Source organism: Alligator sinensis, unplaced genomic scaffold (genome assembly GCF_000455745.1).
Source record: "Alligator sinensis unplaced genomic scaffold, ASM45574v1 scaffold601_1, whole genome shotgun sequence".
NCBI classification, from domain to species: domain Eukaryota; kingdom Metazoa; phylum Chordata; order Crocodylia; family Alligatoridae; genus Alligator; species Alligator sinensis.
In genome coordinates, this window is record NW_005841905.1 from 207,729 (window position 1) to 221,881 (window position 14,153).

General features: G+C 41.6%; 1 protein-coding gene across 1 annotated transcript in view; it reads left to right on the forward strand.

Moving 5' to 3' along the window:
- Positions 1-685: 685 nt before the first annotated feature.
- DPP6 (dipeptidyl peptidase like 6) overlaps positions 686-14,153 on the forward strand; it is a 298,726-nt gene continuing 285,258 nt past the window's right edge. The window contains exon 1 of the mRNA XM_006018553.3: positions 686-724. Coding sequence (XP_006018615.1) covers positions 686-724 — 39 coding nt within the window. The remainder of the gene's footprint in view (positions 725-14,153) is intronic.

The window sequence follows — 14,153 nt, forward strand, 5'->3', positions numbered from 1 at the left end:
CTCTTTCCAGTTTGCCCACTTCTTGAAGTGTGATGCCCAGATTGGATGCAGTACTCCAGGTCAGGCCTCACCAGTGCTGAACAGAGTGGAAAAATTGCATCCTGAGGCTAGCTTGTAATATTCTTTTTAATACATCCCAATGTGTTTGTTTTCTTACAAGAGTATTACAGCGTTGTCTCATTCAACTTGCCATTCACCATAACCTCCCAGTGCTGCAGCTTATCCCATTTGGGATGTGTACATTTGATTGTTCTGTCCCTAGGATAGTTCTTTTCACATTTGTCCTTTTTTGAATCTCTTCCTTTTTATTTCAGACCATTGCCTAATTAATCCAGGTTATTTTGAAGCCTAATCTCATCCTCCAAGTTATCTGCCACCTCCTTGCGCAATTTCTTCTGCACATTTAATATATGTGCACTCAATTCCATCTACCAAATCGATAATGAAAATATTGAACTGCAATGGACCCAGTACAGCACTCTGGAGAACCCACTTCCTACCTTCTCCCAGCTTGACATTGAGCCATGGATGACTACTCTTGGAACAAGGTTTTCCAGCCAGTTGTGCACTCACCTTTTAACAGATTCACCTAGGCTATGTTTCTCTAGTTTATTTATGAGAATATCATGGAAAATTGTGTTACAACCCTGCTAAAGTCAAGAATATTACATCCACTTCTTTCGCCATGTCCACAAACCATTACCTTGTCACAGAAGGAGATCAGGTGGGTTAGGCAGAATCCATGTTGCCTGTTCCTTATCACCATGTCATCCTTGAGATGCTTAAAATTGTTTATATGGGCCAGTATCTTTCCAGGTATCAAAGTGAAGCTGTAATTCTGTGGGTCCTCCTTTCACCTAATCAGTGTCAACTGTTGGGATGTTGTACGGCTTATGAAAAAGTACAATTTTAATGAAAGGTCTCATGTATTTGATACAGCTATTTGCTAGCTGTAGCTGCACTCAAGGTAGAAGAATTATCAGCTCAAGATTATGAGGCTGGATCATCAGCTGGTGTAAATCAGGCCAGCTAATGTAGCTGTATTGGAGCTTCTCCAGTTCTGAATTTGTTTCAGGCTGTTCAAGTTTGCAGTCAGAAAACTACTGTCAGAAATATCACCGTGAAGCGCCACATTTATTTTCTCCTGATGACTTCTCACTTGAATTCTCTTACACATCTCCAGTTTAATATTAATTACTTTGTGCTGGTATTTTCTGTATTCCCTATGCCTCTCTGTGCATTCAGGTCCAAATTCCCTATGCCTCTCTTTGCCTTTTCACAGGTATTTAGGTGCCTGAAGAAGCTGTTTTTGAACATCCCACAAGCTGTCCCTCTGACTTGTTAGCTGCCTATAAAATCTGGCCTTAATCACTAAGTGTAACTGAGCAATACAGGAAAGACTACAGCAATATTGTTTGTTCATCACCATTAAATGACAGCTAATTTTTAAGTGTGTTTGTGAAAAGAGAAATGGGTGATGTATGCTAAAAATATTCATATGCTGCAGAAATCCATTGTTGTTATCTGTATCCGGGTGTGGAAAGGCATTCAAGGTTTTCATTACAATGCTCCTTAAACCATCAGATTATATAGATTTCTGAAGTATGTGTTTCTTCATTTCCTCTTAACTTGTTGTTTATGTTGTCAGGGCTTTCACTTAATGCCGTGTCCAAGTTCAGTTCTGAGAAATGTTTCTACTTAGAAATAACATTGGGCATGATGCTCATCTGAAATAAATTGGCTTTGCTCCATTTAAGGCAATGCAGCTGTGTCAATTCTATGCAAGCTGAAAATCTGGCTCCTTGTTCTCCAAAATCTTGAGAACACCTGTCATCTGTTAAAACTAACATTTAGCCTTAATGTGTAAAGATGCAGATAGCATTAAGCTTCTACTATTGGCTTTGCAGTAAAAACTTGGAAGATGGAAGACTCAATCCCAAGGCATAAAACACGCAAGGACAATTTTTATGAAAGACTGAAAATGACAGACATTGCCTTTCTTCCCTAGCGTTCTCAAATATTCCCTTAGTATCAGACCTCAAAGCATTTTAATCTATATTTTATTTAAAATGATGGGAAGAAACATACTGACAGAGCCAAAAATGTGGCTTATGGGTGTGTAAGACAGTGCTGCTTGCACACCAAAGCTTTCATAGCGTGTTGCAGTTGTGCAGAATACCAGACCCTCTTTCTCAATCCAAGCTGTGGGCAACAGTGAGGTTAAATATAACTGAACTGTTACTCCGTGATGGGAAATAAATCTTTAAGCAACCATCAGGTGAAGAAAAGTGTAACTTGCGTTCATTTTATCATTTTATCTAAGGCCCATTGTAACCATTTTTATCCATCTGAATATTGCTCAAGGCCACTTGTAAGAAAGCTTGTGCATTATCTGCCCATCCTTTTAAAAACGACTCCAAGATGTTTACTCTCACCCTGTATCAGGCAGTGAGGTGACTGTCACCTCTAGCATCTCAATTGGAGAGTGTAAAGAAACGTTTCCCATGTGGTGAAGAGTTATTGTTTAGCTTCATTCTTCATCTAGAATACAAAATATAATAACAACAGCATCCATGACAATAATAACCCTGCACAGTCTACAGAAGAACTACTATTGGGGGTAAGAAGAAGAGGGAAAAATGCCCTCTGTAAAAAAGCAGACATACACCTCCTAACTCAAATCCAGAGCGAAGGCTGTTGGTGTTAAGGTGCGTTAGGATGTGTATTATGCATCTGTGCCGTCTCAGTCATAGCTCAGGACCCCAAAATGCTAGCTTCAGTACAAATATACCACAAAATGATGGTACCCAAACCAACAGCTTACAATCTAACTAGAAGACAAGAGATAACAAGTGGGTACATGCAAGAGAAGAGGACAAGAAAATAATGAGACAGTATTGGCTTGTGTGATAGCTTCCTCAGTTCAACGGTAGCAAACGCTTCCTTACTGCCGCATACAGCTAATGATGTATTAGTAAGTGGTGCCAAGGCTCCATGTAATTTTTAGCAAAGTTTAGCGCTTGACAGTGACTTACAGAATTTTTTATTGGATCATATTCCCATTGAATTCATTGATCCCACAAAGTTGGCCTCGGTGGCATTACTGCTGTAACGTTTGCAGAATGTCCTTGGTTGCAGAGATGACTCAGCAAATAAGATGAACGAACACAAGACGAGGGGTGGAGTGAGGGCAAGTAAGTATTGTTTCCACCTTTTGAATTATTGAGGCACATTTCTCTTTAAAAAGTGAATACAGCTCTTTTGGCAAGTTTTGGGGCAGGTTTCTATAGCACATGGCACAATCTTGACTGGGGCATCTGTGCACTACAACAATACCGATAATATATAATAATTAAATCCCCAGAACTGTGGAACAATAGATAAAATAAAATTGCATTTGATATGGAATTATCATTTCTCTGAACTAAATTGCTTTCCAGTGTTTGGCTTGTCTTGTGCTGCTTATTTTTGAATAACAGCGTCCAGGAGTTATAAGCATTTTAAGTGGAATCCTGATCCCACGGAAGCGAACTTCAGTATTTTGTCCAAGGCCTTTATACAGTTTTTAAAGTACACTGTAGCTCTAAAGATTTTTTAATCTTGGAACTGCTTACATTGTCAACAAGGGCCAATAATAAGCAGTCTTTCCCTTTATTCTTCAAGGTTTTGCGCAATTCTGCCTTTATAACTTGGGCAAGACGGCTTCATCCAGTTTCTTTGGCAGATTATTTCATAGTCAGATGAAACTTTTTATGTAAAGGATTTTTAAAACAAAGCAACCCCCCCACCCAAGCCTAGGACTAAATTATCCTTCAGTTGCTTTTACCCCATTACTCCAAGTTATAAAGTCAGGCCCATCTTAAACAATTCCTTTACCTTTTTGTAATTTCCACCCCACCCCCACTTAATTACTATGCATCAGATCAAAGCTATTGCAGCTTTTTCGATTTATACCAGTTAAGTATCTGGCCCAATAAAAGGGTTTGAACTTGATATTGCTTAACACCAGTTAACACACATATATGCCATATCATCTGAGTAAGAGTACGTCTGATATATATTTAAGTAACTGAGAGGAGAGTCAGTCCCAACATGTGCATTGGTTGCAGGGACTATACAAGTACATGTGCATTAGGTCGACTCTCAGTTAATGCAAATCAGTGGAAGTCATTGGTTTCACTGGAGCTTTACTAATGAAAATGCATCCTGTCTTGGTTCTGGGCATCACCCTCTTGCCTTGAAATCTTCCTCCGTCTCAGAGCAGGCGCATCCCTGTAAAATCTCTGCAGCAAGTAGCCCACTGTCTGCAGTATTCCTATATTCCATTAAGGTGCATGTGCCTATACATTATTAATAGGTAGTGTCTGTGATTTCCCTTAGTTTCATTTAGCAATATTTATATGACTACTTAATGGTCAACAAATGCTATATTTGATGAGCTTTGGTTTTAAGAGGGTAAGATCTGTAAATTATTCTAATATGGCTACCTTGCTGCCAGACTTTTGGCAGGTTTGAAATAAACATGCCAGAAGTAATTTTGTTGACAGCTTTCCACACTGGAGTATTTCCAGCCTTCATTCATTACATAGCGGTGCAGTGAATCTTTTGTAGTCGGGAAAATATGCCATCATAGATCCATATTTTAGAGTCCTAAAATACTGTAGATGGCAGAGATTAATGACTCCAAACTGAGTTTTGGAGGTGGGTGACATTATTTTGGAATCATAAAGAGAGATGAAAATGATAACACTTATAGGTTTTTAATAGGGGGCACCAATTAGGCGTGCTTATTTTACATCCTATAGTAATGTCTGTTTTACTTTTCCAGGAACAATCCTAATCCAGGAACAATTAGGATTTCCAATAAGGTGAGGAAGGCTAGGAATGCACTGGAACTGGTTATATTTCTCTTCACAGAAGCATTATGACAAAGGTAGAGAAGAGGAAATATAGGAGCCCGTGCCCACTGCGCCATGGAGGCATGCCTCATTGAGGCACGAGGCATCTGATTATGCAGGCAGGATTAGAAATGCAGTGCAGGGCAGCACCAGTAAAATGAGATTGTGCAGAGCTGCCAGCAGGCCTCGTTCCCAGCAGGGGTAGTAGTAGAAGGCACAGTGTGGCTTCATTGCTATGAATGAAAGAGCTTTTCCATTTGCAGGCTCATGTTTAAGGCCCAGATTCAGTCCCCACTGAAATTCAGGTAGACTGAAGTCCATGTCACTTATGCAGCAAAATGGAATTTCAACTCCAGGAGGAGTGAAATCATGACCACATTAAAACTTTTTTGGAAATTTTTGCTGTTGACTTTAACTGAGCAAGGATTTTACCTAATCACTTTTCCTCAGTGAGGCTGGTCAAAAGTTCACTGAAGAATAAATAAAAATGTTTGCATTGCTTTCAGCAGGCTTTGGATAAGGTTTCATAGAATCATAGAAAATGAGGGTTGGAAGCCCTTGGAGGTCATCTAGTCCAACCCCCTGCTCAATGCAGGACCATCCCCAACTAGATCATCCCAGCCAAGGTTTTGTCTAGCCAGGTCTTGAAAACCTCCAAGAATGGAGACTCCACAACCTCAACAGGTTACTGGGTAACCTGTTCCAGTGCTTTACTGACCTCCTAGTGAGAACATTCTTCCTAATATCTAACCTAACTTCCCTTGCTGCAACTTGAGACTGTTGCTCCTTGTTCTGTCATCTGCCACCACTGAGAACAGTCCAGCTCCATCCTCTTTTGAACCCCCCTTCAAGTAGTTGAAGGCTGCTTTCAAATCCCCTCTCAGTCTTCTCTTCTGCAGGCCAAATAAGCCCAGTTTCCTCAGCCTCTCCTCATAAGTCATGTGCCCCAGCCCCCTAACCATTTTTGTTGCCCTTGGCTGGAGTCTCTCCAATTTATCCACATCCTTACGGTAGTGGGGCTCCCAAACTAGACACATGACTTCCGATATGGCCTCACCAGTGCTGAATAGAGGGGAAAAATCACTTCCCTTGATCTGCTGGCAATGCTCCTACCAATGCAGCCCAGTATGCCGTTAGCCTTCTTCACAACAAGGGCACACTGTTGGTTCATATTCAGCTTATTGTCCACTATAACCCCCAGGGCCTTTTCTGCAGAGCTGCTGCCCAGCCAGACAGAGCCCATGGTGCATGGGATTGTTCTGTCCTAAGTGCAGGACTTTGCACTTGTCCTTGCTGAACTTCATGAGATTTCTTTTGGTTTAATCCTCCAATTTGTCAAGGTATCTCTGAATCCTAGCCCCATTGTCCACTGTATCTATTACTCCCCCAAACGTGGTGTCATCTGCAAACTTGCCGAGGATGCACTCCATCCCATCTTCTAGGTCCTTCATGAAAATATTGAACAAAACCGGCCCCAGGACAAACCCCTGGGGCACTCCACTTGATACCAGTTGCCAACTAGACATTAATCTATTGACTACTACCCTTGACCCCAACCATCCAGCCAGTTTTCTGTCTTCCTTATAGTCCATTCATCCAACCTGTACTTCCTTAGCTTGCTTGCAAGAATGTGGTGGGAGACTATATCAAAAGCCTTGCTTAAGTCAAAGTATATCACATCCACTACTCTCCCCACATCCACAGAGCCAGTCATCTCATCATAGAAGGCAATCAGGTTGGTCAGGCATGACTTGCCCTTGTTGAATCCATACTGACTGTTTCTAATCACCGTCTTCTCCTCCAAGTGCTTTGAAATGGATTGAGAACCTGTTCCATAATTTTTCCAGGGACTGAAGTGAGGCTGACTAAACTGTAGTTCCCCAGATCCTCCTTCTCCCTTTCTTGAAGATGGGCACCATATTTGCCCTTTTCCAATCATCCAGGACTTCTCCCAGTTGCCATGAGTTTTTAAAGATAATGGCCAGTGGTTCTATAATCATGTCAGCCAATCTCCCTCAGAAACCTTGGGCACATCCCATCCGGCCCCACGGGCTTGTACACATCCAGCTTTTAGAAATTAGTTTCCTGATTGCAGATTGTCACATGCTCTATCCCATCACTTCATCTTCAGATTTAATCAGATCTTCAGAGAGCACTGACAAATACATGTTGTTTATTACAGTTTCACCATTACACACAATTAGAGTAAATCCAAAGTTAATGATGAATTAGATGCTTGAATACAATATTTTATAAATACTGTCAAGCCACAAAGCAGTATGTTCTTTGGGGTGGTCGTAAAATTGAGGTAAACAGCATAAATCTAGTTCAGAATTATATATGCTATGCTGGTATGCATCTCAGTATCTCGTGGTTTTTCCTCTTCTGGTATCATCTTCTATTCAGTAAAACTTATTTGAGTCTGGTTTCACATACCCATGGCATTTGCATGGCTTTATAATTTGTTACCCTCTTTACCCCTAGTAAATGGCCCACAAAACAAAGACATTTATAGCGTATATTTTCACCATCAACAACTATTAGGGGAAAATATGTCTGAGCAACACAATGTGATAACGTGACCAATTATTTCTTACCTGAATTCTCCCCTGGATGTTTAGTTTAACAAGTTGACCATCAGTGGATTTGCCATAGTTTTCCAGTGACTGATAGGGGAAGTTGAATGATTTCCCTTCAAAATTTTGAAGGAAAAGGAAAAAGTAATAAATAGGCTCAGTGTACATGCCAAAAAACAAAAATGGATTCTTAAAAATATGAATTATTTTAAATTGTGCAGGCATTGTTGTATTGGAAATATTTAAAACCAAGCAGAGGGATGCTTGAATAAATGGCCTGGTAGACAACATACGGAATGGTTACTTAGGACATGTATTTCTGGCTTCGCTTCAAACTTTGTGGGTGACGTGAGCAAGTCAGTTCATAAATCTGTGCCTCTAATCCCCATCTGTACAACGGGAGCAATGCCACTCCCTCCCTCTGTCCTGCACATGCAATTGGTAGCTCCTTGGGGTAGGGATCATCTCATATTATATTTTTGTGCAGGGCCAAGACCAATGTGGCCTGGATCATGGCTACAGTCAGGTTCACATAAAAGAAAAATAAAGAACTGGGGTTGGTTTGGGCTTCAGGATTAAGTCCCCATACGATCCCAACATTGCCGAACTTCTTAATTATATCACAGCTCTTGCAATCTGGGGAGACAGAGTTGGTTTTGTTCAACTCGTCTCATCTCACGCATTTTCCTTTAATCAAAATGGTTACCATCCCCCATTGCTGCACATTGGGCTGCAGCCAGCAAAATGGTCTCCGTTTTCCTACCGGTATCTTCATGTGGAAGCGAGGCTGCCTTTACTAGAGGTGGCTGCCACCTCTCACTGTTCTCTATGAAGTTGAGGCACAGCCATTGCTATTTCATGGTTCTTGGGGCTAAGCAGGTCATAGATGGCGAGGGGCAGCGGAGACTGCAGAGGAGTTGGAAGGAGCAAGTGGGAGCTGGAAAGCACAGTATGGCATCTCCCACTCTGGGACAGCTAAAGGGAAGGGAGAGCCACCTGTGAGCATCGGGAGGAAAGACGCATTGTTGCATGTGTAAGCAAAGCTGGACTTTGACCTCCAACTTTGGGGGCAGGTTATTTTCTCCTAAAGCTTCAAGTCCCAGAAGATATAAATTTCTTATTTTGGAACACTTCATGTTTTTAAGCCAAATGCCCTGTGATTTTTTTTTTACTAGTGATTTTTGAACATGTGAGGTTGACAACTATGGATCTTACTAGCAGGATTGGTTGTTTGGCTTGTGCTAGAAGTATGCTAATTCTGGTGAAATGTCTCTATATGAGTTTACAACAGATATTTTTTGCAGGTGGATAAGGTGAAATTTGTAATGTTTGAAAGATGCTTGCTGTAGTCCTGGGACTCCTTCTCCTACGTCCACAAAATCGGTGTGGTGACTGGCCCTGTTTTAGAGCTTCAGTTGGTTAGGGACTGAGCAAAGAGAAAGAATTGGTCTCTCCAACTCCAAGGGCTATGGTTGGGTATAGATGGGCAGGAAATAATACTGCTTTCTCATGCTCCTGGTTCTTCATTCTTCCATGGGAGGAGAAGCCATTCAGAAGAGACTCAAGATTAGTGCAGAGGGAGCGTGCCGCTGTTGCCGAAAAGCCAGAGAATGAGCTTAGGACTGTCAGATAGGCACAGGGTGCAAACTTGGTACGTGGCCGCCATGATATTTGCAAGTCTTGACTGCTGCCGAAAGGAAGTAGATGCCCAGAGGGTAGGCCCAATGGTCTGTTTGCCCTGCTTGTGGGTTTAAGTAGATTTTCTTGTGTGAAGCGTACTGAAGTCCCATTATCAGAACCTGTCAATAATGGCTTGGTGCTGTGGTAAAAGAGTTGGAACAAATGTGTACCTTGGAGGGATACCTAGGTGAATTTGAAAAGCTGTAATGGAAAGTTCATAGTTTCATAGTTTCAGGGTCGGAAGGGACCTAATAGATCTTCTAGCCCGACCCCCCGCCAGGGCGGGAGAACAACCCAAAAAACAAACAAACAAACAAACAAACAAACAAAACCACTCACCCTAAAAACAAAAACGGGACTCAAATGAGTCCAGCCAGGTAAGTATCCAGCCTCTTCTTAAAGATCCCCAGGGTAGGGGCCAGCACCACCTCCCTTGGAAGTTGGTTCCAGCTCCTAGCCGCCCTGACTGTGAAGTAGTTTTTTCGGATGTCCAATCTGTACCTCCTCTCCATCAACTTGTGCCCATTATTCCTTGTTATGCCAGCAGGGGCTAGGGGAAACAGCGTCTCCCCCAAACCCTTCTGGTCCCCCCTAGTGAGTTTATAGACGGTCACCAGGTCCCCCCTCAGCCTTCTCTTGTGGAGGCTGAATAGGTTCAGGTCCCGCAGTCTCTCACTGTAGGGTCTGCCCTGTTGTCCCCGGATCATGCGGGTGGCCCTCCTCTGGACCCTCTCCATGTTGTCCACATCCCTCCTGAAATGGGGCGCACAGAACTGGACACAATACTCCAGCTGCGGCCTGAAGTTCATCAACCCAGAGCAAACACTGACCCTTTGGGATAACTTACAACAGAGGAGAGTCCCTGCTGCAATAGGAAATGACTGGTTATACTGGCCCCTACCGTCTCTGTGCAACCCACAAAAAGTGTTGTCTTGTTCTGATTATATTCAACCCTGATATAAGTCAGCTCTACATGCTCAGGTTTAGTTTGAAGAGAAGCAGATATTCCCTGAATATTAGTTACTGTTTCTATGAGGGTTAACTGAAAACAAGACATTATGGTGAAATTTTAGCCCAGGGGTCAGGGATCTGTCAAGGATCTGTGTCTAAATTGAGCGCGTTTCCTTTTGAGGAAGCAAAGGTAGTCTTATAGTTGGAGCAATATAGTATGAGAAAGCCATGGCTCCAATGGCTATGCCCTGGCTTCTTCTATATTACAGCTCATTCATTGCCGTTCAAATGTGCAATGAGTCCAAAGGTAATCCTCTTTAAAGAAGCTTTGCTAAGTAAAACATTTTTTGGTGTCATTATCTCTCATAAAGAACAGTAGGAGGTGGCAACCTCTCACGCACACACAAAAAAAGAGGAAAATGATCATCCTGCCCCTTTTCAGAGGACAAAGGGAAATCTCTTCCTTGGGACTCCTCCAAGAAGCAGCTTTATTCAGTTTTCCTCTCCTAAAAGGTCCCCCTGCAGCCGTGGCCTCACAAGGGGAAGCCTCTGGCTTCAAGTCCCTGGCTTCCCTGGTGATCCATAACACTGCCACCTCTGGGAGCTCCTTTTCTGTCAGCGTCTGGAGGAGGGAGGGTGTTTTCTTCTTTAAAAGAGGGTTATCAGTGCTGATGCCCCAAACAGCACAGCGGATGGACACTGCTTCAAAGCAAACAGTCTTTACTGCACCATCCCAGGTCCCTCTGTTCCACTCGGACTTTGCCCTGTTACTCTGGGACCATGTCCACCTTGGGTCCTTCTCCCAGTACACCCTAGGAACTTCTCCCGGTCCAGCTCCCTCTGAGTGTCATTCCTCCTCCTTGGGCTCAGTCAGTCACACTCACAACGACTTGCAGTTACAAAACTATATTCTTAACCTGGGGACAGCACTCACCCAATACAATAAAACATAATGCCATCAAATGTAGTTGAAGAGGTTATTAAAACCTTGAATTCAGTAGGGATCACCCACCTTTAGATTCAATAGGGTAGAGATAGGATCAGTCAAAGAGCAGTCTCTGTGGCCTGCTGTCAAGCCTAAACAGCCATCTGCCTCCAAGGTAAGAAGAATGGAAAAAAGATTTCCTTTCTTGGTTCCCTGCCACACACACAAGCCAGAATTTTTTTTACAAGCCTTTCCATCCTTGTTTTCTAGAAGGGCCTGGTCTTGTCTACTGTGACTTGGCTGGAGGACTCTAAGGATGACTAATTAGTGGGATAATGATATGATTAGGAATTCGATAGGAGTATTTCTATACATAAAGTTTAGGCATGTACATGAATCTGCCTTATTGGGATGTAAGGATGGGTGACCCTCACTGAATTCAAGGTTTTAATGACCGCTTCATATATATTAGAATTTGTAAACCTTTTCCTCCTCTAAGACTTTAAACCCTTTGGATTTTTTTGTTCAGAAATTATTCAAGTATATATACTGGTTTATTTATTTGCATGCAGATTAATATAATATATGCATATATACATGACATCCATTATAGATACAATCATATATCTAAATTATATATAAATTAATTTGCATATATTTTAAATGGAAATCTTATAAATTATGTGCATATTGTATATGCGCGATATATAATGCACATGAATTTATCTATATGCATGTATTTATATATGCATATGTTATATGTAATTGTATCCATTATTGCTATGGTACATATGTATACATATATTATATGCATGCATTATATTTCTATGCATTTATTCATATTTCTAGATACATCTAAATCATCAGTATATATAATTGATTCTTTCTGATCACAAACAAAAATAGTGTTTTTATTTATTTTATTTAAATGTTTGTTTTAATATATATAAAGTAGCAATATATTTTCCCTGCCAAAGGAAAACCTTTATGTAAGGAACAGACCTCAATACTCTGTGTGTTCTGTTCACAATACTGTGTATTTTTTGCAATTTTTTCCTCCTTTTCACTCTCTGCTCCACTTTTTCAGTCTGTTTTTCGCTCTGCTGGTGTTCTGCTTGATTAATTCATCTTGTGTTCCTTTGTTTTTAATAGATTTGTCTTTGCCCCTGCTTTCAGCATCTCCAAATGGAGTGCAGTCATAATATTCAAGTAGAATCACGTTTTAGGCAAAATGTGTTTTTGCCTTCCCTAGGATAACCCAACTACTTTAACTGCCTTTTTGCTGTGTTAATACTACGTGATTTCTGCTGGTTTTCAAAACACCAGTACCATCAGATGTGAATAGTTATAGGCACCAAGATATTTCAAAACTCAGTACCTGCATATTTCTCACAAATGGCCTTTGACATACTGTTGTCTGTGGAGTGTGTTTTTGGCACAGAGTCTACTTTGTTTAAGTTCCTTCTGTTGGGCGGAGAGCTGTAAGGCAGTAATGATTGATTTTGACTGCATTAGTACCAGGCTCTGTTGATAGAATTACAATATTGAAAGCAAATACTCCTACAGGATACATGTTTTTAAATAAACACCATCTTTGGGGGGGAAAAAGTAAACCTTTGATGATAATTCTGCTCTACATAGTAGCATCAAGACCCACATGCTGCTAAAATCATTGCATAATATGTTCTACAGGCTGCCAGTAAACATTTGTAATATTGAGGGCACGGGACAACTGAAAATGCCTCTTTGAGGACTATAGATGCTATAGACTATAGGTTTCTGCAACAGTTTGATGCATTTATTGTGCCCATACAAATGGTGCATTAGGCCAGGTACAGACATTACATTTTTACCAGTATAAGTGATCAGAAATCTGTCTATATCCATAATAGATCAGCTGCTCAGCACACATAGACTGCTTTAAAAATGGCAGAACTGAGTCTAAGATTTGCCCCCCACAACCACCAAAAGGCAAATATGTGGTCTGTTCACTAGACTAACAGGAATCTACCAGAGATCTGCCCAAGCAATTTCCCATCTGAACTCAAGATAACTAGGTCCTAGATGAAAAACCAACACACAGAATTGTAGAACAGTAGGCCTGGGAAGTACTTAATGAGGACCTGATTTTTTGGGGGCCTACAGTTTCTCTTGGGATGTTCAGGGTGACACCTACTGAAGGTTTACAAGTGTTCTCAATGGGAGCTGGATGTGGCTCTGACTTGTTATGAAGGAACATAAACTTCAAACCTTATCCTTGGAAGCTTTACACTTCCCACCCATAGCTGTGCTTCAAATTAGTATGGTGGAGTGTCAGGCAGTTTTCTTGTTTACTGCAATGTTTCGCTGCGTAAGTCAAGTAAACTAACTTCTTTTTATAATGACACCAGCCTCTAACCTGCAGATGCATATCATGTGTTTCCATGGGAATAATGAAGCAGTCCCCAACTTGCTTTTCCTTTTCCTGGAAGCAAATTGAATGTTACAGATTATGCAAAGATTGTCGAGTGTGGCTTGGCTGGCGTTCCTTCTGCTTTCTAAAGTGAAATGATCAGGATATAGTAAAACAAGGAACCCCACTTCATTGGGCTCTACAGTTTGTTACCAACCAGCCTTTCCTCTGTAGGGTGTTTCCAAGTCTTGTGGGACAAAGCTGTGCCATGTGAACCAAATTGTAAAGACAGATGTTGGAGTAGAAGGGGCATATTTTCTACAGTGGGATTATCACTAGCATTGTCCAAGGAGCCAAGATTGCAGAGGCCTTATTTTGCCACATAATGAGTAAAGAAAACTAAGCACTTCTACCCCTAACTCATGCACAGACCTGAGATGGTGAATCTGGTAATGGCAGGTGGAGCCCAGGATACTTGGTCAATAATCCCCTGAAGGAAACATTCCTTGGAGCAGTAGAGGGAAGGGGCAGGGGCCCATGTCCTCCCCCTGCTGCCTCTCTCTCTTGCCATCATGTTGCAACCAGAATAGCTTCCTAAAAGCACAGTGAAATAATGACCTTTCCCCTTCTAGAATTGGAGGTGGAGTGCAGGCGGTCAGGGATTATGAGCAAGTAACTGTTTCCTGTTGGGTCTGCTGCTTTAGCAGTGCAACTGCATGCCACCTCTTCCT